The sequence below is a fragment of the Gigantopelta aegis genome, chromosome 8 (assembly GCF_016097555.1).
Source record: "Gigantopelta aegis isolate Gae_Host chromosome 8, Gae_host_genome, whole genome shotgun sequence".
Taxonomy (NCBI): domain Eukaryota; kingdom Metazoa; phylum Mollusca; class Gastropoda; order Neomphalida; family Peltospiridae; genus Gigantopelta; species Gigantopelta aegis.
Genome location: NC_054706.1, coordinates 12,876,783 through 12,904,657, shown reverse-complemented (window position 1 = coordinate 12,904,657; position 27,875 = coordinate 12,876,783). Strand labels below are relative to the sequence as shown.

Below are 27,875 nucleotides of genomic sequence, written 5' to 3'. Positions count from 1 at the left end.
GATGATTTCATCCTTGCTTGACAAAATGAAGAGTATTCGCAAATCATGTTGCCAAGTGAAAAAGTTGAATTGGTTAATGTCATGCTTAAACTCAATGTAGGGAACACCAACCCGGATTGAGGCAAATCTAAAGAAGACTTGGCAGCTGAGTCTGCCTTTTCATTGCCCCCGATGCCAAAACAACTGGTGTTCATTGGCAATCAATAAAAAGACGCACTTTCGTATCACCATCCCAATTAAGTGGTGTTGAATATACAAAAATAATATATTTGGATGCAAGAGAATCCTTTATTTCCTCCAATGCTTTAATTATTGCCTCACATTTCAGAAATAAATATGGATGCCGGATTGGGCATTCTCATGGAAATAATTGCGTCTTATGGAAGGCGAAGTACCTTTAACGGGTTTATAGCACAATAAAAAGAGGCGGGCCAGCCAAGGACAGCTTGCTTGAACCGTTTAATGGATATAACCACGGACATCAAGTTAAAATGATAGATCGTAGTACCTATCACGGACAACAGTCAATTAGCTATATGTTTAAAAATAGTTTACACGGTCATGTTATCCATAAAGCAGCTTTCCCTCGAAATACTGTCAATATTTCTATCAATTACAGTACCTTGCTGGAAGAGGTACCTTACCGCTATTCTTGCAATGTCATAACGTTTGATCCCTATCCTGTGAAGATTCGATATGCTAATGGAAACAAGGTAAACTTCTATTATTATTTTGTACATTGTCTAGGTGTATTAGTGGTTAGTATGTTAACTGTAAACACATTTGTGTCATTCATCTTCACGCACAAAACAACTTCCGTATTGAGGGCGAAATCCCTTTAATCTGTTTGTTCACCTGTCATAAATTAATTAACTATCTCTCGCTTCCTTTGTATCCCAGTGTCCACCTCGTTAGAAGCTATGATGTCCGAATACAGTCACGTTGAACGTTTTATTCCGGACCACTAGAGTACAGTAACAAAAACAAAACCCAATAAAACTTGTAAGGTATTTTTTATAAAGATTCATACTTTTTTTTAAATCAAAATGTTTCATAGTGGTTACAACGGGACCAGTTATTTTACAAAATCGACCAGAACATTCACCCAAGAGGTAAATGCATAATTTCATTTTGAAAGATCAATTAAACGTTCGCCTTTTAATAGTCTTTTGTAGTTACCTCAAATAGCCAAACCAAATAACTCAAACACTGATGCTTGCTGTTGTATTCTTTGCATTGTTTCTACTAGATCTTTGAAATATATTCGTGCATGCCCCTTTCCACAGGGGCATGACACGCCTGTTTAATGCGTAGCACACGAATAACAGCAATCCTTGACTTCCATTCAAAGCAATGGCTATATACGACAGTGCCTCTACATCCACATATTCAGACAGTATGGACACGGTCCAAAACATTCCCGTCAGGGTAGACAATTTAACATACACATAAACATTCCGACGGTCTTTTCCTGTCTGGCGTTCGATTTGTTCTGTATTTGATATGAAATAAACGGTGACTGCGAAGAACAATATATTTGAACACAGAACGATAGAAAGGGGTAGCACGAATGCAAATCCCACACGAACTGGGCTAGACAAATAACAGGCGTGTCCACCGTAACCAAGATCTTGACCTTGCGAGATGACCATAGACACTCCGACAGTGACTCCTATTATAAGCAAGGACACCACTTCTGTGTAAGCCACATAGCGAAGAATATAGTTGGACGGAGATAACGAACAAGAGGGTCGACCAGGCGTGAGGACGAACACTCTGAACATATGGAACGAACACACATTCATCCACAAGACGACTTTCAGCCACTGGTAGTGGATGACTATTCCAATGATGACGCAGACCAATTTGTGTTCCGTGTGCCCAATTCCAAACTGAAACAGCAGCTGCGCAAGGAAGAGGTTCGCTATGAGAAACATGTTGTTCTTGGCCGGTAGAGTTCGGAGGCTTGGGAACACGCAGTAAGTGAGGAACGTACAGGCCAGGCACAACAGTGAAACGGTCACACATATGAAGGACAGCATGTTCTGCACCACGACAACGCTGTCTACTTCTAGAGAAATGTTGTCGAAACCAGATCCATTATAAGCCGTCATCAACGTGTCGATGCACACTCCCACCTCTCCTGACCGAAAAAATGAAACGTGCATCTTGGGAAGAGAAACATTAGCATAAAGTAGCTCTATCCATCCACTGGTGTGATGTACAATGTCAATAGCGTCCAGTTTGACGTATGGACAACCAAAGTTCTCGGTAACTGTTATAGTGTTAGGAGTAAGGGTCATATTCAAGGGCTTCAGTTCGAAGGAGTTGGACACCAAATTACAGCACATACCCGACACTGGGTCTGACCAATAGGTAGCTTTGTCCTTGAAACTGTAATCATTTTCAGCTGAAATGGATGACGCAAACAGGTAATATTCACCCATGAAGGTTGTTTCCCACTCGCCAGACACTAGAGTTAGCAATCGTTCTTCTAGATCCATTCTGTCCGTGTGTTCTGTGACCAACAGTTTACAGGATAGTCTCAGAATTAAATAGGAATCCACCGAGAAAGTGAAAACGTAATTCGTTGAACGCAGTTCGGACATCTTGATTTGGAAGTATGACATCATAATCTCCGTGAGAAGTGTCCACTCTCGAGCTGCATTTTTAGTCTGATGGTCACGTGGCCTTAGGATGACGTCAAAGCTATATATATCACCAAAAGCATCAGTACTGACGGGCAAACACTCGTTGTTTTTCAAAATTCTTCCATTCCGGCAGTAAAGCTGGCGACACATTTTCTGGAAGAATAAAAGGAAAGTAAACTATATTTCTTACACTGTAATAACACATATTGAGATTGCTAATTTTATTGCCTACGTGGTAAATTTAAAAACAAATTTTATATATCGAAAGCATGTCTTGTGTCAATTTACATCCCAGTGCCCGGTTTGGTAGAGTTGTTATAAAGGAAATGAATTAAATGTTTTATTTAACGACGCACTCAACACATTTTATTTACTGTTATATGGTGTCAGACATATGATTAAGGACCACACAGATATTGAGAGAGGAAACCCGCTGTCGACACTTCATGCGCTACTCTTTTCAATTAACAGCAAGGGATTTTTTATATGCACCATCCCATAAACAGGATAGCACATACTATGGCCTTTGATGTACCAGTCGTGATGCACTGGCTAGAGCGAGAAATAGCGCAATGGGCCCACTGACGGGGATCGATCCCAAATCGACCGCGCATCAACTTATTTGCCGAGGGCACATGAACAAATTACCTAGGAGAACGTTTGATTCACGCTCCATAGTTAATTGCCATTGTTAGTTGATACATATTTACGGTTTCATTTGTTTTTCCATAGGATACATTAAATATTGATGTAAAGATAGTGTCGCTTGCTGTCAATGTTTCATTATCGTCTCTATACAGAGAACATCAATTGTAGCATTCTATCTCCACAAACTCGATACGGTTATTTGCGAAGTATGAGCCACATGGTCAAAACTTGGTGGCGCTTAATGTCCAGGTGTGTATGTGTGTGTGTGTGTGTATATATATATGTGTATGTGTGTGTGTGTTTATGTGTATGTGTGTATGTGTGTGTTTGTTTGTGTGTGTGTATTTGTGTGTTTGTTTATGTATGTGTGCGTGTGTTGTGTGTGTGCATGTGTGTGTTTGTGTGTCTGTCACGGGGATTCTATAATTCCCGTAACCGAATAAAACACGATTATCAAAATGTCTCTCCTACTTGTATATCTATTAGATCTCTCTGTAACAGGCTGTTAAACCCTAGTATGGCTCATCTCTAGGTATGATCAGAGATACGATCTTATATAAGGTATATATTATTATAGCACGTTAGTTCTCTAGAAACACAACAAAAACACAATACACTTTGGAATCTGTATTAATCTACGCTGACAAATGTACAGCCGTAGTAGTAAATTAATAACAGCAATAATAACAACCCAGAACTGATCACTTAATTAGTTAATCTCTAGGTGTCTAGTTACACAATATGCGAATCACTTCACCGTTACACCACACCCACACGTGTGATAATTGAGAAACGCTTACAGGAGAAGTTAATTAATAAAGGAATTACAACACCATTCCTAACTGGTTAATTTTTAATTAACCCTTACTACTCGTTCCGTAACGTGTGATAATTTAGAAACGCTTGCAGGGGAACTTAATTAATAAAGGAATTACAGCTCTATTCCTAACGGATTAATTTTTAATTAACCCTAACTACTCATTCAGTAACCTTGTAACACAGAATTAATACTTATCACAATAAAGACAATAACCTACAGTTTACCTAGGGTCTTCTAGGATGACTGGCTAAGCTTTATATTACCAAATACTCATATAATGTTAGAACAAGAAGTCTACGATTTACTTCGTCAGATGACCGAAGACACTGTCTAAAGAATATTGGTATAATACAGTATTAAAATATTTAAAGTCACATCAATCACATCAAGGTTATACACAGAGCAGAAATGATATTTACCAAGTCCTAACGGACTACGTTAGTGATCCCCTGGAGCCGTCCTAATTCGTTCTCCTAGATATCTCTAAATTCTAGCTATTTATTATAAATTCAGAATTGGCCTGGGAGTACAAGGCGGTACCTCACGTATCATCTCATAGTCTGACTCTACTAGAGTCGGTATTATTTCTCTCTGATCGTCAGACTTACTGACGCCATCGTAGCCAAAATCACGGTTGTAAAACCGCACTCGCAGAGGTATTACGTAACTACTCGCCACATGGCCTCCACAGCGGGACTAAGTGCATATTGGAATGTCCGATCGTGCGAAGTATTACGTAACAAGTTGCCCATCTGGGCTACGGGCAATAAACTGCACACGGCCCTCTAACACAATAAAAATCGCCACAATTTTAAGAGCATGTTCCGTGACACACCCCCACCTCAAAAAGGATATTTCCTCTACTCTAGGAATAGGGAAATATACTACATTAAAACAAAAAGGTGCGTTAACCGACGCATACGGGCATTTATAACACATGTAATAATAAGGTGACTACCAGTCATCACACTGAGTCTCTGAGTCCCTGGTATACAAATAAAATGTATATAAACAAAACAGAAATAAAGAATGTCAACACATTATCATAACGTTCAACTTCGGGACAGGGCATCAGCGATTACATTGGATGTGCCCTTGATATGTTCGATGGTAATTGGGTATTCTTGCAGAAGAAGACCCCATCTCAAAACTCTCTGGTTGGAGGCTTTCATTAGGATGGTCCAGTCCGTCTTCGTCTTCTGGGAACAGCACAGCTCCAGCACCCACGTCACTGGCACCCACAGCTAGCTTGAACGGCATTCGGTAGTCTCGTGCTGCCATCACGGGAGACGAGTAGCGCATCTGCTTGATACGGTCGAATGACTTCTCGCATTCACCTGACCAATGGAACTTCGTTTCCTTCCTTTTCAGCGTCGTACGTTTTCCAGGTTTTCTCCGATAGGCATGCTGTCGAATCGGTGTAGCGTTGGGTTCCAAGCGCACATCTTGGCTTAATGTATTGGTAACCGTTGGAAGGTCCCGACAAATGGAAACATTGTCTTGTATCAAAGTAGTCAGCTTTGCTCGCTGGGGGTTCAAGTCTGCTAGAATCTGGCCGTTGGCCAACTTGACCTCTGCAGTCTTGACGTCATCACAGGAAATTGAGTGTCTCTCAATTTGGACCGGTCTCTCTGGAACTCTCGGCAGTCTGTCAAAATAACCTTTTAGCAAATTGATGTGACAATACCTACTTTTCCTAACCCTATCAGGAGTGTTTATCACATACCCTGTCTCATTAACCCGTTTGTGCACAACATAGGGACCGAAATACCTGTTCTGTAATGAACCCCGTTTAATGGGAAGGTACAGCAGCACCTTATCCCCTGGTTTAAATTCCCGACTCCTAGTCTTCCTATCAAACTCTGATTTTATTTTGCTCTGAGCATGGCTCAGTTGCTTCCTAGCCTTCCTATCAAACTCTGATTTTATTTTGTTCTGAGCATGGCTCAGTGGCGTCCTAGCTAGTTCGGTCGCCGGCAACCTCCGATCTCTAACTCTCTTATTTATTAATACTCTCTCAGTTAACAATGTAGTGCGAACTGCCAACAATTTTGGATCAGCCCCTTGCTCTAGAATTAACTCTTGTCTATTACAAGATAAATCTCCTCTATCAAAGACAACTGGTTCAATTCCCCTCTGCGGGAGATCAACAGGTTCCACCACATTTAATTCCTCAGTTGACTTATCTACCATATTACTGATAACCTCATCCACTCCAATATCATGGCTAACACACGTATCAGACAAATCACAAATATCCTCTGCGTCTTGTGCTAACCTACTGGTCATATCCCTAGTCATTACACACGCAGGATATTTAATCTCATCAACCTCACACTCTTCTATTGGTAACGTGCTGTCTTTAATTAACAGTTGATCACATTTCGGCTGACAACACTGACTAGTCAAATCATTTCCCAACAAAACTCCTATGTTTTCAACAGGCAAGTCCTTCACAACACCCATAATGACTGGTCCCGTCACAAACTTCGAACACAAGAAAACCTTATGTAACCTGACAACCATATTTTCTCCAGTAACCGAGGTTAAGGCCAAACTACGTCCTATGTCTGAATTTTCAATACCAGCTAAACACTCTTGCGTTATCAGACTCTGACTACACCCGGTATCTCTATAGATTGATATAGCCTTAGGCCTCAATTCTTGTTTCACATCACAAACCATACCAGTGGACACATACGGGTTTATTTTCTCTGCCATGGGACTAACCATTAACTCTCTCGCTAACGGAGCTGACCTCACTAAACCGACCACTTGCGCATTATCGCGTTTCCTTTTAAAACAGTCCCCGATAAGATGGTTATCCTTTTTACAGTAACTGCAATGTGGACGAAAAGTTCGTGCATTGGCTGATAAAGCAGGTCTATCCTTACTTTGCCCACCAGGTGCATTCCTGGCCTGACTAGCTGACCAACTAGATGACTCTCCCCGATAGTTACTTTCCCGGGAAAAACCTGGCTGAAATTTCTTCTTATCACCCTGTTGTAAAGAACTACCCTGTACTGCCTGAGCTTTGTGTATTAACACGTAATCATCTGCCACTATGCCTGCCTCCTCTATCTTTTTGACATCACGATCCTCTAAATGAATACGTAAGCTAACTGGTAATCCATTTTTAATGTCCTGTAAGATCAACAACTCCCGTAACTCGGTATATGACTCTACCTGATGAGAAACAACCCATTTATCAAACATCCCTGCCTTCTTAGCCACAAACTCACTATAAGACTGACCCTGCGTTTTTCTCAACTCGCTATACCGTAAACGATAATCCTCAGGTCGTAATTCATAAGCCCTCAACACTGCAGCCTTAACTAAGTCGTACTGACTTGCTCGCTCATCACTCATTGAATTATAAGCTATACTAGCCTTCCCCTTAAACTTAGACACGGCTAACAATGTCCACTTAAGACTCCGGCCAATTTAGCTGCTTAGCGGCCCGTTCAAATAGTTGAAAGAACATGTCTACCTCCTGATCATCAAATACCGGCACTGATCTATAAGCCTCCGACATGTTAAACCCATTTCCGGCTTCTCGTCTGACTTCTTCAGTATTCAACTTTAACTCATGTTCCACTTTTAATTTTTCTAACTGGAATTCTCTATCCCTGTCTATCTTCTCTATGCCTCTCTTCTCTTTCTGTCTTCTCTATCCCTATCTCTATCTTCTTTTTCTCTCTCTCTCTCTCTCTCTATCTAATGCACGTTCTTCTCTTTCTCTTCTCTATCCCTATCTCTATCTCTCTTCTCTCTCTCTATCTAACTCAAGCTTTTTAAAAGCTAATTGTTGTTCCACACTTAACTCATTTATCTCTATCTCTGGAACAATCTCACTGTCTTCCATAACAGGCCTATCACCAAAAACTTCCTGGATAATAATTGTCTTTATATCACCTAAAGTTTTAGCTGATGTTAAATCAATTTCTCGCTCACCCGCGATTTCAACTAACTCGGCCTTACGTGCTCGCTTAATCTCCACTACACTGAGCGTAGGCCTATCCAGCAAATTCTTATCCATGTTTAGATATGACGCACTTATTATTAATTAATTTTCTAGTGAACAACGTGCTACTTCTGGTTAATTTGTAAAATTAATTTATAAAGCCCCCATTTACAAACAATACCTTTTTAAATATGCATGTCCCGTTTCAGATCCGGGACGAGCGCCCCAATTTTCTACTCCTGTCACGGGGATTCTATAATTCCCGTAACCGAATAAAACACGATTATCAAAATGTCTCTCCTACTTGTATATCTATTAGATCTCTCTGTAACAGGCTGTTAAACCCTAGTATGGCTCGTCTCTAGGTATGATCAGAGATACGATCTTATATAAGGTATATATTATTATAGCACGTTAGTTCTCTAGAAACACAACAAAAACACAATACACTTTGGAATCTGTATTAATCTACGCTGACAAATGTACAGCCGTAGTAGTAAATTAATAACAGCAATAATAACAACCCAGAACTGATCACTTAATTAGTTAATCTCTAGGTGTCTAGTTACACAATATGCGAATCACTTCACCGTTACACCACACCCACACGTGTGATAATTGAGAAACGCTTACAGGAGAAGTTAATTAATAAAGGAATTACAACACCATTCCTAACTGGTTAATTTTTAATTAACCCTTACTACTCGTTCCGTAACGTGTGATAATTTAGAAACGCTTGCAGGGGAACTTAATTAATAAAGGAATTACAGCTCTATTCCTAACGGATTAATTTTTAATTAACCCTAACTACTCATTCAGTAACCTTGTAACACAGAATTAATACTTATCACAATAAAGACAATAACCTACAGTTTACCTAGGGTCTTCTAGGATGACTGGCTAAGCTTTATATTACCAAATACTCATATAATGTTAGAACAAGAAGTCTACGATTTACTTCGTCAGATGACCGAAGACACTGTCTAAAGAATATTGGTATAATACAGTATTAAAATATTTAAAGTCACATCAATCACATCAAGGTTATACACAGAGCAGAAATGATATTTACCAAGTCCTAACGGACTACGTTAGTGATCCCCTGGAGCCGTCCTAATTCGTTCTCCTAGATATCTCTAAATTCTAGCTATTTATTATAAATTCAGAATTGGCCTGGGAGTACAAGGCGGTACCTCACGTATCATCTCATAGTCTGACTCTACTAGAGTCGGTATTATTTCTCTCTGATCGTCAGACTTACTGACGCCATCGTAGCCAAAATCACGGTTGTAAAACCGCACTCGCAGAGGTATTACGTAACTACTCGCCACATGGCCTCCACAGCGGGACTAAGTGCATATTGGAATGTCCGATCGTGCGAAGTATTACGTAACAAGTTGCCCATCTGGGCTACGGGCAATAAACAGCACACAGCCCTCTAACAATAAAAATCGCCACAGGCGAAACAAATTTTAAGAGCATGTTCCGTGACAGTGTGTGTGTATTTGTGTGTTTGTTTATGTATGTGTGTATGCATGTGTGTGTGTGTGTGTGTGTGTGTGTGTGTGTGTGTGTGTGTGTGTGTGTGTGCATAGCGGTTATTACCAGAGCGTGTTTCGGTATGCAAGGCTTTGACATGGCCTCAATTAAGTTGCAGTTAAAAATTCTTAAAGTATGTAAATATCACATATTTTGATTACACTGGATATGCTAGCTATGCTATGATAAATATATATGTATTATATAGTAGGTGTCGTATTCAATGTTATATATTATAAGACACGTATACTCACCTTTGCAGGATCCCACAAACTATTTCTTTTACAAGCTGTCTGTTCACTGAATGGGTCTATGACAGGCCATTGTTTAAACCGCGTTAGTATGGTTATTCTTGGGAACGTTGGTATGCCATCTAAAAATTTAGTGCCGGTGATCACCATCCGAGGTTTTAGTCCATTGCAGAGAAAACAAAATATGTTTCTGTAAACCGTGTTTCCCAACCCAACTGGATAATACACGCTATGGCAATAGGTAACCAAATCAGGATCAAACTCAATCCACAGTCCACTCATATTGCACGTGTCAACAGCCTCCGAATAGATAATCGGATCGCAAAGTCGTAGGGCTGTGCCCCTTTTCAGATAGAACGCGTACTGGCAGACGTTTTCGTCAACGTCGTCGGGAGACCCAAATCCACTACCAGCGTGAAATCCACTACCAGCGCCAGATGAACAGTCCTCCTCCTCGTCCCAGAGAACAAAAGAATTCTCTCCATTGCATTTGGCAATATGCTGGTTGTAGTAACTCATGTTTGTCACTAACGAAGTGACAGGGGCTAGTTCACGTCTGTCCTCGACACTCGCCCCTGGAATGTCTTCAATATCAGGAGATCCAATGGTTCCTGGACACGACAGCAGCATTGCTATTCCATACAGATTATTCATCACCTTGACGTCACGACTGTTCTGCACACAGGTATGGCGTTTGATACTGTCGTCTGATGGTTGGCCCGTTCGAAAGTGTCCATGAATATCAGGACAGCAGTCTCCGAAGAGTTCACAGTATTCGTCACAGCTGCAGAAGAGGCACCAAGGAATCGGCTGAAACCTGCGTGTCCTGGTCGTTCTCTTCAGCAGTCCATCACAATACACGTTACAGTACTTGACAATAAAAGAGGAATCATTTTGATAGCTTCCGAGCTGTATGTATTCACGGTCTACTACAGGCAAAATGGTCGAAGGAAATTCAAAGTCATCTGTGCTGACTAGTGTTATACAGATGCTGAGCAGGACAACCATACCGCATTTTCGTAGATATTTCATTAGGCTCGTCATCTTCTGTAAAGACAAAGATACGTACAGTTAATGGCATTTTTACATAAAAACAAATAAGCGATGATAAATACGGCGCTCCGCCAGACAGATCTACCCCTGTTTATATCCCCTCCCCCACGACAAGTCACGACTAAATATATTTACTGACCAGTAAATTGTTTTGAGAAGTATATAACCATTTATATCATAACTTGCCTGTTTGAAGCGCATTCGTTATTATTTCAAAACGACGAAATGCCTTTTAGCTTCATTTTAACAGCTAAATTTTTTTATTTTTTAATGCTAGAAACGATTATTTCTAAGGTGCCCACGAAAGTGGGAATTTTACCTTAACGTTCCATTCAGTTCCGGGTTTTACCAGCAGCCTTTCCTCATGCCAAACCTGGCATACGAGAAAACTCTAGCACCTCTAGCCCAAATATGGCACAGTATCAGCCCGTTCGACTGAATAGACAAACGAAATAACATTCCAGTCATCATAACTATCTGAACTGGTATCGCAATGTACGAAATGCTACCTGACATGTTTTCACCAGTAGATTGACATATTTATGACACGCGGATAACAGTGTGAATATAAAACCATAAAAGGTCGACACTATGTATGTAATAGAATGATCTCAATGGCTATTTATAGATCCGGATGCAGGGGGTTTCAAAACAGACTCCACCCACCCCTTTATTTTTACACGCATCTCAGTTCATGACGTAGGCGTTAGTTGAAGTGATTAACCTCTTGTTCCTACTATCAGTTGTGTGTGGATGACAATATAACGAAAATAAAGCTCTGATAGCATTAGTTTCGATTTTTTTGTTTTTTTGTTATCCCACTACCCCCTTTCCTTTCTCTCCTTTGAATTTCATCTCATTTCTTCCCGACCTGGCAACTCCTATCTTTCAACTTCTTTAACTGTCCACCTCCACATCCCAGTCCTTGTCTCTCCAACCGCGACAGGTGCTTGTCTCGTGTGGCTATCTGTGCCACACACCTGTCATTCCCTATCAGCTTTTAACCAGTTATGGATCACTGGTCGCTGCAGGTGGTTTACACCTATCTATTGAGCCTTGCGGATGCATTGTTAAGAGGCACTTGTAACCACCTACTATGCATCCCTACTACCGGCGGTCGTTGGTTAGTGCCGTGGTCAGACCATCTCTCTTAGCGGCAGAGGATGCCAGGTGGGTACAGGGACGTACACTGAGACTGCACCCGTGGAGGAAGTTGAGACAGGTAGGCGATGGTGTGGACAGCTCGGAGGAAACTACCAGAAAGGGTTGAAACAGATTAAAATTGTGGGAGAAATTGGAAAGTTTTTTCGTATTAAGATAATGAGAATGATAGGCAGAGGGCGATAGATGAAAGATGAATTTTGGTATTTTAGTACAGTCAGTGCATTCGAAATGAATGCTGATGGCTCCAGGAAAGAGCAAAGTTACACAAAATGAATGACTTTATATTTCACGACATCCTAGCTCGAGTGGTGTCCTCTAGCTGTGGTTTTACACAACGATACCCCAACACAAATTCCACTGCATTTCAACTTAGTTTCGTGATTATATCCAGTTAAGGTTCGAGCACGCTGTCCTGAGCACACACCTCAGTTGTTAGTGAAAGAGAAGAGGGTGTAGTGGTGTTACACCAACCCACTGAGTCGTTAAAACTGGCTTTGGGTGGAGGCCGGTGTAACAGCCCAATATATACTCCCCGCCCAACTATACCCGGGGTTAAAGTAGGCTAGTCTATTTTATACCCCTAACCCTAATTTGTTTTTATTACTAACCTGTATACAAAATAAATAAATAACCTAGACTAGAAAGGCATATTCTGGGCTAGCTAGTTTTATACCCTGGGGTATATTCTGGGCTAGTCCAGTTTATACCCTGGGTATAGTTTGGCGGGGGTATATTCTGGGCTATTACACCGGTACCGACTTGCGAACCCAGTCCGACGACTTAACCACGACACATAAATTCGGATGTTTTTAATGATGAACCGGAAAAGACATATCACTATGAAGTCATTCTTCAATAAGAAATATATGGTCTTAGAGAGGAAACCCGCTACATTCTTCCATTATTAGCGCATTTACCAGAATAATCTGACGGTAAATGAGCTAGACGGATATTTGGACAGACAGCGTGATAACTGTCCAAATTTCCCGCCTAGCTCTCTTACCGTCAGAGTAGTGGGGCTATAGCAAGGTATATGTTATATGCACCGTCCCATAGATAGGATAGCACACACCACGGTTAGTAATATATTAGTTGTGGAACACTAGTTCAAACGAGAAATAGCCCAATGGTCCTACCTGCTGGGATCGATCCTAGGCCGACCGCGCATCAGGCAAACGTTTTGCCATAGGTAATACAAAAGAAATTATTAAATTAAAGGTATGTGTACTATATATGTTATTGCTTGTGGTAGTCAGTATCAGCACATTGTCCGGCGATTCATTCAAATTAATCCTGCATGACGTGCTTAGAATGAATGCATGTTTAAAGGCACCCAATCTGATTAAAATGAGCTCTACTGGGTCTTCCAGTTCACAGATTACAAATATTTAACATAGTAACCACTAATGCACGCACTACACGAAGAAACTCGACAGCACCCCCATTTCGATAATGATCTGGTTAAATACGTAGGTACTGACGGGTTTCTTCCTGTAGTGTGTGTATTAGTGGTGAATAAGCGAAATATTTGTTATCAGCGGATTCGAAAATTATCAATGTAAAGGTAGCGCCAAACTTAGAATTTGTGTTGTATTAGAGCGGGGAAACTACCGTGTGGTAGTCGGTCATTTCGCGTTTTCACTATAGAGTAATCTCTGACAGAGAGCTTCCATAACCGTACACATGTCCGTCCGTTTAGCTCCCGAACGGCAGAGTACTCGGGCTAGGCAGTATACTTGTACATTAAACAAAGCTTAAGTTTTCTACACACTGATGAATTCTTACCTCCTTAAACATCACCGATGGAAAACTTTATATTCGTCCTTATGTATAAATAGTCCATAATCGAATAACAAATTCACATATTCGTTCTCGTGTACAAATAGTCCATAATCGAATAACAAATTCACATATTCGTTCTCGTGTACAAATAGTCCTTAATCGAGTAACAAATTAACATATTCGTTCTCGTGTACAAATAGTCCATAAATGAACAACAAATTCTAGAACCAATATGGAACAAATGAAGATTGTCTTCACTAAAGTCTATTAATTTTGAGTCAAAATAAAATACTGAGCGAGGCGTAAATACATGTCGGCTCAATTCTGTCCACACAACACGGACTTCTATTCCAATAAACGTGGCCTGTTTTATTAGCGACACTGTGTACATATCTACTGAATTATGACCAAAGGGCAAGATAAGAGGCGACTTCAATTTGGTTGTTTGCTTTCGGGTCGTTTTATTGCGTGCATTGGCAACGTATATGTAAACACGTACGTTTGTTATTTGAAACCCACGAGCGTGAACCTGAATATACCCCCAACTCCTTGCGTCATTCTCTGCATTCTTAATTTAACTTTAAACAACTAGTGCTGGTGCGAGGGTATTTTATACTCTATACACAATGAATAGGTGTATTTTATCGACACACTACGGTTGAACACTCGGCGTCACCCAAAGGTTAATATTAATACAAACAACGATACAAATTCAATATTTATACAAACGGCCTCTGTGGTGTGGTGGGCAAACCATTGAACATTTAGTCTGGTAAGCACTGGGTTCGCACCATGGTACCGGATCCAATTTAGAGCGAGTTTTACTGGCTCATTTGATTATGTTTATGATCACTACACCAATTAACACACTGACAAGGACAGTGTGCTTGAACCTTAAATGCATATAAACATGAAAATAAATTGAAATGAAATAACAAAAGAGCTATGAACCTTTCTGGGGTCATATTTCGATCGCTGATTAAAAGCTTTGCAAGTATCATCAAAACATTTATTTACACGTTTTTGGTACTGTCGAAGGAAATGGTTTATTTAACGAAGCACTCAACACATTTTATTTACGATTATATGGCATCAGAAATATGGTTAAGGACCACACAAATATTGAGGGAGGAAACCCGCTGTCGCCACTTCATGGGCTACTCTTTTCGATTAGCAGCAAGGGATCTTTTATATGCACCATCCTATAGACAGGATAGCACATACCACGGCTGGAGCGAGAAATAGCGCAATGGGCCCACTGACGGGGATCGATTCCAAACCGACCGCGCATCAAACGAGCGCTTTACCAACGGGCTATGTCTCGCCCTGATATTGTCGAAGTCTGGGGAAAGGTTTCATTTACAATATATTTCAACATAGAAGTAAACAAAAGACATGGGATCACCACCATCGGTTACAACAGTGAGTTGTAGATGAGTACTACAATAATGCTGAAACAGACCACAGTTTGGTCTAGATTTCTTCCTTTCTATACAATGATTCACGGCCAATTAATGAATAAATCACTGAATGTCAAAGTTAAGTATATGAATATAATTATGTCTATTAAAAATAATTATTATATAATTATATAAAAACAGTGTAAAGAGCTGGGGGAGGGGAATACAAAACAAATATCGAGGCAAATATATTTTAAAATTTTGTATAGAAATAAAAACAATTTAATTTAAAAGATTGTTTTATATCTCTATTATCAAATATATCTTTTTTTCATCAGCTCTGATTACACTTCACCTAAATATGGCGCACTAAGTATACACAGGCAATATTCAGACTGAGGAAGGGTGTTTTTTTGTTTTCAAAATAAATAAATGCCGTAATTGTACATGGCCGATGGGCAATGCTATAAATGTGGCTAATACGATGTTTACAATAGTCCTATCAGTCTCTATGTTGGGGCGGCTTCTCTATGGAGGAATTGCAGGATGCTCTTCGGCTCATAAGCGTACGAGACGGGGCAGGGGGAAAACCTCAAATTCGGGCAAAAATGATAGAGGTATTCGGACAAAATGTGCTAACCGGAGATCGTTTTACCATGTATTTCCATCATTCTACTCTCAAAATTAGTTACAATCGATGTAAAAATGCGTAGTGATTCGTGTTCACATCGATACAGCTGTAGGTAGTAATGCTAATATTAATAAATGTTGTTGTTTTTTATCCAGATTCAAGCATTTTCATTTAATTCGGGCAAAAATCAGCCTGTAAACCCCCCCCCCCCTCCCCCCACCACCACAAAAATGGGAGCCGAAAAATATTATTTATATAATTATGTAAAACTACAGTGGAGCTGTAAGGAAAAGTATAATACATAATACATAAATCATGGTAAGTATATTTCAAACTTTGTATTGAAAAGAAAGTGTTTTAAAGGCACACTTTCGTATCGTATTGGATGCTCCAATTTCACGTACTGTAGAAATTGGAGACAAGAAAGTGAGTCTGTAAAAATAATGTAGTTGGATGCACATGAATCCTTAATCTGTTCCAGGGCCCCGTTCCACGAAACGATCTTAGCCCTAAGATCAACTTTAGTGCATAGAGTAGCTATGCGCCTACGGTAATCTTGGGGCTAAGATCAACTTTAGTGCATAGAGTAGCTATGCGCCTACGGTAATCTTGGGGCTAAGATCAACTTTAGTGCATACAGTAGCTATGCGCCTACGGTAATCTTAGGACTAAGATCAACTTTAGTGCATAGAGTAGCTATGCGCCTACGGTAATCTTAGGGCTAAGATCGCTTCGTGGAACGGGGCCCAGGGCTTTAATGATTGTCCAGGTTTCCATCAAATGTTAATAAACAACTGCATTTGTGCAATCTTTCTTTAGATGCACAATATCGAATATACTTTTCGGTGTTTTGATACACACCAGGGTGGCAAAATAAAATATGAAGACGTTTCCAAAATGTCGGGTAAATCAATGTTGGAAACATAAAAACTGCTTAATCATAATGCGAAGACCAAATGTTCGAAGGCATTCAGCTTCGCATGAAATAACTTCATATATTGTTATCAAACACCGCATTATGTGCAAGATGTTTTGGCATTGATTTAAACTTTGTAGAATACTGCAGAGAAAGCTTTGCACGTCTAGCACCCAAACTAGGTTCGTGTGCATCGACGTACAAGCTCTCCACAGATGTTTTGAAAGCACCAAGACAACGCCTAAAACCCTGATTGTGTATAGGATCTAGCATTTCAAAATAAGACTTACGTGCTGACCCATGATACACAATGCACCCATAATCAATTTTGGACCTAACTAAAGATCCATAAAGTCGAAGCATAACCTTTCGATCTGCTCTCCATTCAGTCTTGCCAATAACTTTTAAAATATTGAGGGTCTTTAAGCCTTTCTTTTTCACATACTGTAAATGAGGAACAAAAGATAACCCCAAGACATTTGGTCTGCTCCACAAATGGAACCGAATTTTTGTCCAGATACAGTTGAGGATCTAAATGGTGACCTAGTTTCTGGCAGATATGCATACAGACGGTTTTTGACTGACAATTGAAATCCATTGTCCGTTGCCCATTGTTGAAGTTTATTCAAACAAAGCTGCAACTGACATTCAATGATACTCATACTGGACGACCTGTAGCAAATATGAAAATCATCGACATATAACGAGCTGTTAACACCAGGTTTTAAACACTGGGTGATGCTGTTCATTTGTATAAAAAATATAGTTACTGACTGAATGCTACCTTGAGGCACACCCATCTCCCACCCCGAAAGACCTATTCTTTAAGACATTTGAGATAAATTCAGGCATACGGCCTCTTAGATCCATGCCATGTAGGTCTTTCAAAATCCCACACTTCCAAGTGGTATCATAAGCTTTCGCGAGGTAAAAAAAAGACCGATATTAGATGCTGGTTATGGATGAAAGCATCCCTACAAAACGTTTTAAATCAAACAAGATGATCGACCGTGCTATGTCTAGAATGGAACATTAGTAAGCAATTTGTGGGAGTCAAGATACCAGACAAATCTACGGTTGATCATTCTTTCCATAGTTTTACAAATGCAACTTGTCAAAGCAATAGGGCGATAACTAGTAGGATTTGTTGGATCCTTACTAGGCTTAGGAATAGGAATGACAATGGCTTTTCTCCAGTCAGAAGGAAAGTTACTAGGAATACAGATTTTGTTAAATATATTTAATAGAACCATTAAAGATGATTCAGGTAAGTGTTTTAAGAGTTGATAGTGTATTTCATCTGGAGTATCATGGACTCTACGTAGAGCGTCCTGCAACTCCTCCAAAGAGACGTGCCTGCTGTATACTTCAGCATTTTCAGATGAAAAGTTAATAGGTTGCTTTCCAGCTTTATTTCTACCAGATCTAAAAGCATCTGTACTAAAAGAAGAAGAGTTATGAGAGACATTGTCTGCCAATGCATTGGCAATATCACGATGAGATGTCACATCCGTGTCATTGACAGACAAATGGCGGACTGTATTATTAGATTCTTTTCCCTTGATTTTACGTATCCTATTCCAGACAGATTTCACAGATGTCTGAGAACTCAACTTGGAGACATAATTTCTCCAAGATGATTTCTTACTCTGTCTGATGGTGACGTTGGCATGGGAGAAGTCTGGCGGGAAATGCGAAGCCCGGTGATTTGCTGGAAGGTCTGCAGGGACTCATCTGGGAGACAGAGGCTCTGGATACGCTCTATTGCGCTTTGGATATCATTGACATTAAACGCAAATATATCACAACATTTGAGGTAAGTAATCAGTCGGTGTGATCAATACTATTATATATCTCGGCAATCACAACATGACTATTGTTTAGATAATTTAGGATATTATTTAAATATACTAGGGTATAGTCTGAATTAAAAAAATAGTGGTTTCCTTAAATATTAGCTTATTATATTTATTAATTACTAATTCCCGGCATTTACGTCTTAGTGCTATTTTTAACTTGACATTATTGCCTCGTTATATAGTGTGCGCTATTTATAACGTGACCTTCTTTGCCGTATTGGAGGGATCGTTATTTTTATCGTGACCTTTATTACCTTATATGTAATATTTCTATTCAACCTTTTTACCCAAATAAGGGGTTGGTACGGGATATAAAATCAGTGACGTCATGACGGTTGGCGTTCAGTCTCTCTGACCATACAGATTTTATAGAAATAAAAACTAGAGAGCTCCAAAGGTAACAGCAAATAAAGAAATATTACATACAAATCAAGATACAGTATTTAAAGATTACAGATTTTCACAGCGTTAGGTTCACGGTAAAGTTACGTCCCTCTCCGTGACGTAGTGACAGTTCACGTACTGAGTGAGGGTAAGATATAACTTAGAATTGTGTAAATAAGTATAAATAAATGAACTATATGAGTAATTTGAAAGTTAATAATGAAATTATAATTCATTTCTAAATTGATGTATTTTGTGTAGTTAATCTATTGTGATTATTATACTGTTGTTGTTAATGTTATTAATCGTTTACAAGAATACATTTCTTGCGTTTACCTGAATTTGTTCTTCTTTCATTTAGTTTCTTCATATTATACGCTACTCCGACAGTTACTGTAACAATTACTCTTTATTTATCTTGCTCTTTGTGTACCTCCCATCTACGTCTCTCAAATTTATTAAATTATTTTCTGTTGACAACTTGTGTTGTGAATTAAGGCCACTGTAACTAAACATATTTAAGTATTTACAGAATACAGATTAACAGATTAAAGAGATATAGTACAGGAAAGAAATACAGATTAATTGTAGAGAAGTAATGTACAGGAACAAGATAGATGAATGAATGGATGTTTAACGACACCCCTGCACAAAAATACACATCGGCTATTGGGTGTCACAAATGGTAAATATATGAAAATATTATTTATATAATGTAAAATCACAGTGATATAGACTCAGAAAATAAATTAAATTTCTAGGCCATGTATAAATAGGAGAAAAATAGGGTCATTCTAAAAAAAAACTTTAAAAAAAATCTGCACAATCACATTGACAGAGTACAGAGGTATTTGGATTTTGGTATAAACGCATATGTTCCTATAGGTATTACTAAACCAAATAACTTCCGGCTGGATCAAAGTTCGAATGAATGAATGAATGTTTAACGACACCCCAGCACGAAAAATACATCGGTTATTGGGTGTCAAACTATGGTAAAATGAAACAAGTGTGATGAGCATCATCAATATAAAAATTCAACAGTTAAATAAAAACACAGTGTAAAGGACCGTGTAAAAATGCAAATATCACATATATATATATATATATAATTAAAATTTTGAATAAAATTCAGTATCACGTAAAAATTGTAAAATAAGTTCTGGATGGAATCGAAAGGATTCCATCACAGTTCGTAGTCCAAATATATCTTTTCGAATCGCTTTCAGATGGGTACACTCCACCAAAATGTGTCGCACAGTCAGAAGACACTGACAGTGCTCACACTGAGGTGGAGGATCTTTCTTTAAGATAAATGAATGGGTTAAATATGTATGCCCGATGCGGGAACGACACAAGACTATTTCATCCTTCCTGCACTGTCTATAGGAGGACTGCCACTCTCCCAAGACTGGCTTGATAGCATGAAGCTTGTTCGCAACCTCACCGTCCCAATCACGTTGCCAAATCGAAAAGATAAATTTGTTAATACCATATTTAAAATCAGTATACGGTACACCAACCCTGGCATGAGGCAAATCCAAAGCAGACTTGGCAGCTAAATCTGCCTTTTCATTACCCCTGATGCCAACATGGCTGGGTACCCAACAAAATACAATGTCTTTATTGGCAATAGATAAAAAGACACACTTTCGTATCACCATCCCAATTAAGGGATGGTCCAGCTTCATATTACGTAAAGCTTGGAGACACGAAAGTGAGTCAGTAAAAATAATAAATTTGGATGCACTAGAATCCTTTATTTCTTCTAAGGCTTTAATGACTGCCCAAACTTCAGCACTAAAGATCGATGCTGAGTCAGGCAGTCGCATGGAAAGTATTGTGTCTGATGGAAAAACTGTAGCACAAGCCACAGAATTCCCATCCCGTGATCCATCTGTATACACAGGAATGTAATCACGGTACTTGTCCTGAATTTCCATGAAAAACTGTTTGTACACAACAGCATCTGTACGATCTTTCTTTAGATGCGAAAGATGAAACACAATTTTAGGTGGAGTAATACACCAAGGTGGTAAAACAAAATATGAAGGAGTTTCCAAAGTGTCAGTTAAATCAATGTTGGAAAGCGACAAAAAACGCTTAATGCGAAGACCAAATGTACGAATAGCATTTAGCCTTGCATCAAACAACTTCATATATTTGTTGTCAAACACCGCATCATGAGTTGGATGTGTTGGTAAGGATTTAATCTTGGCAGCATACTGTAGAGAAAGCTTGGCACGTCTAGCACCCAAACAAGGTTCGTGTGCATCAACGTACAGGCTCTCTACAGGAGATGTTCTGAACGCACCAAGACAAAGCCTAAGTCCCTGATTGTGTATAGGATCTAGCATCTGCAAGTAAGACTTGCGTGCCGACCCATACACAATGCATCCATAATCTAGTTTTGATCTGACTAAAGATCTATACAGACAGAGCATAACCTTTCGGTCTGCTCCCCATTCTGTATTACCAATAACTTTTAAAATATTAAGAGCTTTTAAGCCCTTCTTTTTTTACATATTTAAGATGGGGCACAAAAGATAGTTTCCTGTCAAATATCACCCCCAGAAATTTAGTCTCCTCCACAACTGGAATTGGATTTTTGTCCAAAAACAACTGTGGATCTAAGTGGAGACCTCTTTTCTGGCAGATATGCATACAAACCGTTTTTGCTTTTGAGAATCTAAAGCCATTGTCAGTTGCCCATTGATGAAGTTTATTCAAACAAAGCTGCAACTTACGTTCAATGATACTCATATTGGACGATCTGTAACAAATCTGAAAATCATCGACATATAACGAGCAATCCACACCAGGTGTTAAACACTGGGAGATGCTGTTAATTTTCACAGAAAATAAAGTTACAGACAGGATACTACCTTGAGGCACACCCATCTCCTGTGGGTGAATGTCGGACAATGTCGACCCCACCCGAACTTTAAAAGATCTATCTTTTAAAAATTGTGAAATAAAAACTGGAAGTCGACCTCTCAGGCCCATGCCATGGAGGTCGTTTAAAATCCCATACTTCCACGTGGTATCGTAAGCTTTCTCCAAATCAAAAAACACTGAAACCAAGTGCTGATTATGGATGAAAGCTTCCCTACAAAACGTTTCAAATCTAACAAGATGATCAACCGTGCTACGTCTAGATCTGAACCCACATTGCACGTTAGTAAGCAATTTGTGAGATTCAAGATACCAGACAAGTCTACGATTGATCATTCGTTCCATGGTTTTACAAATGCAACTTGTCAAAGCGATAGGGCGATAACTAGTAGGATTGGTTGGATCCTTACCAGGCTTGGGAATAGGAATAATAATAGCTTTCCTCCAATCAGAAGGAAAGTCTCCAGAAATCCAGATGTTATTAAAAGTATTCAATAGAACCATCAAAGATGATTCAGGTAAATGTTTCAATAACTGATAATGAATTTCATCCGGTCCTACTGAAGTATCATGGGCTCGACGAAGAGCATCCTGCAATTCCTCCATAGAGAAATGCCTGTTGTATACTTCAGCATTTTCGGATGAAAAATTAATGGACTGCTTTTCAGCTTTAGTTCGGACAGATGTAAAAGCATCTGTACTGAAAGCAGGAGATGAATTATGAGAAAAGTTATCTGCCAATGCATTGGCAATGTCACGATGAGACGTGACATCCGTGTCATTGACAGACAAATGATGAACTGTATTACTGGATTCTTTACCTTTGATTTTACGGATCCTATTCCAGACAGATTTTACTGATGTTTGTGAATTCAACTTGGAGACAAAAGTTCTCCAAGATGATTTCTTACTCTGTCTAATCTCTCTGCGAGCCTTAGCCCTAGCAATACGAAATGCATCCAGGTTGTCTGCTGTAGGTTCACGTTTGAACCGCTCAAGCAACCTGTTTCGCTCTTTGAATGCATCTTTGCACGTATCATTAAACCATGGTTTATTGAAACGCTTTGGCACTGCCGAAGTCTTAGGAATAGTTTCATCTGCAATGTCCTTCAAGATGGAAGTGAACAAAGACATGGGATCATCAGCATCAGTAATGGCAAATTGTTGCAGACGAGTGCTGCACAGATGCTGAAACTGACCCCAATTTGCCTTCGCCAACTTCCACCTTTGAACCCTTTCAAGTGATGGTGGTCCATCATTCTCCAAAATAATGGGAAAGTGGTCACTACCACAAAGGTCTGAACCAACTTTCCAGGAGAAATCAAGAAAAAGTGATGGACTACAAAGAGTTAAATCTATGGAAGTAAAAGATCCACTTGCAGAATGAAAATATGTACGACTTTTATCATTAAATAAAAGTAAGTCATTTTTGAGAATTAAGTCTTCCAATTGTTTACCTCTAATATTTACATCCTCACATCCCCACAAAGTGTGGTGACCATTAAAATCTCCCATAATAATAAAGGGAGTAGGGAGCTGATCAATAAGACATTGAAAGTCCCTAGGATGAAAACTAAAATGGTTTCGAGGTGGCAAGTAAACCGAACACAGAGTTATAGTTTTATGAGCCGTGACCTTTACAGCCACAGCTTGTAGATTTGTAATTAATGCTACTATACTCTGAGGAATGTTTTCATTAACAAGAATGGAAACACCCCCAGATGCTCTATTTTCAGTTTCTTGAAATTTATGATAGAGGTTAAATCCTCTCATAGTAATATGATCAGTGTCCTTCAAGAACGTTTCCTGAAGACACACTGCAAGAGGATTATGTTTTTGAATTAAAAGACTTAATTCATCAAAATTGGGCCTAAGCCCACGGCAGTTCCATTGGATGACTTTATTTTCCATCGGGAGGAAGTATGGGCTTTATCTTTGGCTTTGCTGGTGGTCTTTGTGATCGGCAATGATCTGGAGATGAATCCTCCATATCATCATCACCAATATCAGCCAAAGTTTCGTACATATTGCTGATCGGGACCGAACGCAGTTCGATCTTTTTCAGCCGACCTGAAAGTACTTCTTTTGTTTTCTTTGTGTCATTATCTGTCTTAGGGAGACTAGTGCTCGACCTATTTGGTGGATTTGTAACATCCAATGACACTTGGGTTTCCATTTCTTTGTGCTGGGGAGTAACTTTGTTTTTTTTTGTGATGCTTTGTGCACCTGTTTTTGAGCCTTCTCAATGTCAGACAGTTTTTTGTATTTGGCATCATCACAATGCCAGGTTAATTCTGTGTTAACTCCAACACTTTTAGTGGCGACTTTGGCAGCAACTGCAGCTGCATATGACTTGCCAACCACTGTTGGTGTTGCTGTTTCCACCAACCTCCTGGCATCCATGAAAGATAACTTATTTTGTACCTTTACCTGCTGAACCCGTTTTTCCAGTTTCCACCGTGGACACTCTCGCGAGTATGCACAGTGGTTGCCCTTGCAGTTAAGACAAAGTATATCGTTTGTACACGTCTTGCTATCATGGTCAAAAAGACCACATCGGCCACATGTAAGTTTCCCACGACACGTGTTCTGACCATGGCCAAACCTCTGGCATTTGAAGCAACGCAAGGGGTTTGGAATAAAGGGTTCAATAGGAATACTAAGGTAACCAGCCTTGACAGATTGGGGAAGGGTAGGGATGTTAAATGTTAGGATAAAAGTATTCGTCGGTAACAATTCATTGCTCCGACGAACCTTTATCCTCCTCACAGCAGTAACACCCTGCGAACATAGATTTTGGCATATCTCATCCTCACTAACTCCTTCCAGATCCCTGTATCTGATCACTCCCTTAGACGAGTTAAGGGAGGTATGCGGAGTGACCTTAATGGATAAGGTACAAAAAACTGTAGACTTGAGAAGACAATTTGAGTGTTTTTCGGTTGAACATTCAACCAATAGTCCATTCTTAATTTTTTTTTACTGATTTAGGCTCACCAGCCAAGCCAACAATTGCCTTTTGAATGGCAAACGGGGATAATTTGTTCAAGGCCCCATCATCAGTAGAACTGATGACAAGAAACCTTGGCCAATTTTGTGAAGAAATCACTTTGGATTTCTTCACATTTGTTCTTGACGCCATGGACTCCTCGTCCGAAGACAAGAAGTCCGAAACTTCGGTGTGGACCCTTTTCAGGGTCCCATCAGGATTTGGAATTAAATTTTGGATGATATCCATATTAATAATTCAAATGTTCATCAACCATGCCCCCCACCCACCACCGAGTCCAACAAATGGGACATGGTGCTGCGGATAACCAGCAGACAGCCATGCCAGGGATACATGATTGATATACTTGGGCAATATACAAACAATAAATCACCCAATTGACCCTAGCCACCGCCCCAAGAGCAACAAATACACATGGTAAATTAAACAATGCTTGCTCTTGGCTAGATGAAAGAAACAAAGGTTGTTTGCTCTTGAGCTTGACATGACCAGCCGATTGATCAGGTCGGGCCTCCCTAACCACCTGTCTGGCTGAACTCCAGGCCAAAGTGGTGTGTTGCCAGAAAACATACCCGCAGATATGCACCCAACTCAACCACCAGGATCCCATCATCCAGCATTACGGGATGCACCTCACGGCCAACAAGGTGCCTCATACGAGGAGTTGTGCATTTATTGGCCATTCTATAAAAAGAATGTTCACCCCTGCACCACGGTGAGGTTAATGCACACGCAGGGGCAAAGTTCGAAGTGCACCGAACGTTTGATAGAGACGTTAACACCACAAGTCCTGTGTTTGGTGATAAATGTGAGTGTGCTGGTTGTAAAACAAAAAAATATTTTCATCTGGGCAAAAAAAGTATGCAATTTTATTTCACCTAGTGCCTTGAAACATGTATGGGACACCTGTAATAACTAAAGTACTCAAATTATGTGCGGAACTAGGGTAGTCATAGACCCTACCTGTTATCTCTGAAATTAGCATCTTGACCCCCATTTTTTTTTCGATTCACTTTAAGGGTGAGAGGTGGTAGTATTTCTATTGTGGTGTGTATGTCAATTGATATGCTGCAGGTAGGAGTTTTAGCCACATATGTTACTATTGCCGTCTATGGGATTTGATTTGGTAGTATACACCCTATAGGCAACTGATACTACACAAAAAAGGTAAACGTCTGTTTTGTTTAACGACACAACTAGAACACAGAGTAATTAATCATCGGCTATTGGATGTCAAACATTTGGTAATTCTGACAAGTTGTCAGCAGAGGAAACATTTTTCGTAATGTACCAAGGGATACTTTATATGCACTTTTGCCACACAAAAAAGCATATACCATGGCCTTTGACCAGTTGTGGTGCACTAGTTGGAACGAGAAGAAACCCTCAATCAGTTGAATGGAAAGAACCACACAGATATTGAGAGAGGAAACCCGCTGTCGCCACTTCGATTAGCAGCAAGGGATCTTTTATATGCATCATCCCATAGACAGGATAGCACATACATGTACCACGACCTTTGATATAGCAATCGTGGTGCACTGGCTGTAGCAAGAAATAGCCCAATGGGCCCACTGACAGGGATCGATCCCAAACCAACCGCGCATCAAGCGAACGCTTTAGCACTGGGCTACGTATCGCCCCTCACAGAGGTGGGTTCGATCGTACGACGCAAGCACCTCAACCTCCGAGGTAAACCCCGGCCCTGATACTACAGGAAGGAAGACAAGCCATCAACTCGTACGTGTTAAATTCACTGAGAAAGGAAAGAATGAATGAATGTTTAACGACACCGCATCACAAAAATACACATCGGCTATTGGGCGTCATAAAAAGGTAAGTATATGGAAATGTTATTGATACAATTATGTAAAAACACAGTGTAAAGAGCTGTGTGGAAAATACAATACAATACAAATATTAAGGTAAGTATATTTTAAAAATTTGTATACAAATAAAAGTGTTGGTGCAGTAGACGCCACAAGAACAAAAATATACTTCACATGAGCCGTTAGAGCAGCTAAGAAAGAAAAAAAAGAGAGTATTATTTCATTTTCAGTTGGATCAACTACTTATAAATAAAAATGTTGTTAATTGCTGTCACATTTGTAATGTTACATGTATAAATACATAGCTATATACAATAACATTTAGCTTGGTTTTTCTTATATGGATATTCTTTTTTATTTATTATTTATTTATTTTTTATTTGTTTTGGGAGGATCATGTCTATGTTCCGTCAGCTAACCCTAACCCTGAGAGAACAGAGCTGACCCCCATCTTGTTTTTAAAACTCACATTAATTTGTATTAATACATGTATACATACTCAGCAATGTAACCAATAATGTGCCCACTGTTCTGGACAGACAGCCCAGATAGCTGAGGTGTATGCCCAAAACAGCGTGTTTGAACCTTAATTGGATATAAGCACGACCATAAGTTGAAATGAAATAAATACATTCAACAGCTACGACACACATAAATTAAAATGTAAATCTGTATTATATCGTAGTTAGCATTACTGCAATTTAGAATTTAGAAAAACACCTTACAAACACTTTGCATGTATCACGAAGTGCATTCTGACGTTTAGATTTTCAACTTCATCATACTTTAATACCCCAGTATACAATTTGTTGGTTTTCTACAATACAATTTCAAGCCTTGTAAGCTTTCTTTTGGACGTTAGTATATAAACAGATTCCCACGGAACCGCCCATACAATGATTCGTGTGCTTCTTGAAAACCCGTTAAATGACACTCAAAACTTGTAATTTAAAGCCTGGATATGAACACAAAACGGCGTTACTTACATTACATGTAAACATCTAAGGTCGAACGATAACTTGCGTGAAAACGTCTATATAACATCAGTGACTCCAATGTCTATCCTTATAAAACACTTG

At 39.5% G+C, this 27,875-nt stretch overlaps 1 protein-coding gene across 2 annotated transcripts; it reads right to left on the bottom strand.

Annotated features, from left to right (window-relative positions):
- Positions 1 to 1,000: 1,000 nt before the first annotated feature.
- Positions 1,001 to 27,875, bottom strand: LOC121379164. 2 transcript variants are annotated; one of them, XM_041507660.1, is made up of 3 exons: positions 27,783 to 27,875; positions 9,877 to 10,920; positions 1,001 to 2,804 (listed from the first exon to the last, which is right to left on the bottom strand). In XM_041507660.1, the coding sequence occupies exons 1-3, from the start codon at positions 27,795 to 27,797 to the stop codon at positions 1,203 to 1,205; spliced, it is 2,661 nt and encodes an 886-aa protein (XP_041363594.1). In that variant the 5' UTR covers positions 27,798 to 27,875; the 3' UTR covers positions 1,001 to 1,202. The 2 variants fall into 2 exon arrangements, with proteins under 2 accessions (XP_041363594.1, XP_041363595.1); XM_041507661.1 differs by lacking the exon at positions 27,783 to 27,875 and adding an exon at positions 11,246 to 11,346.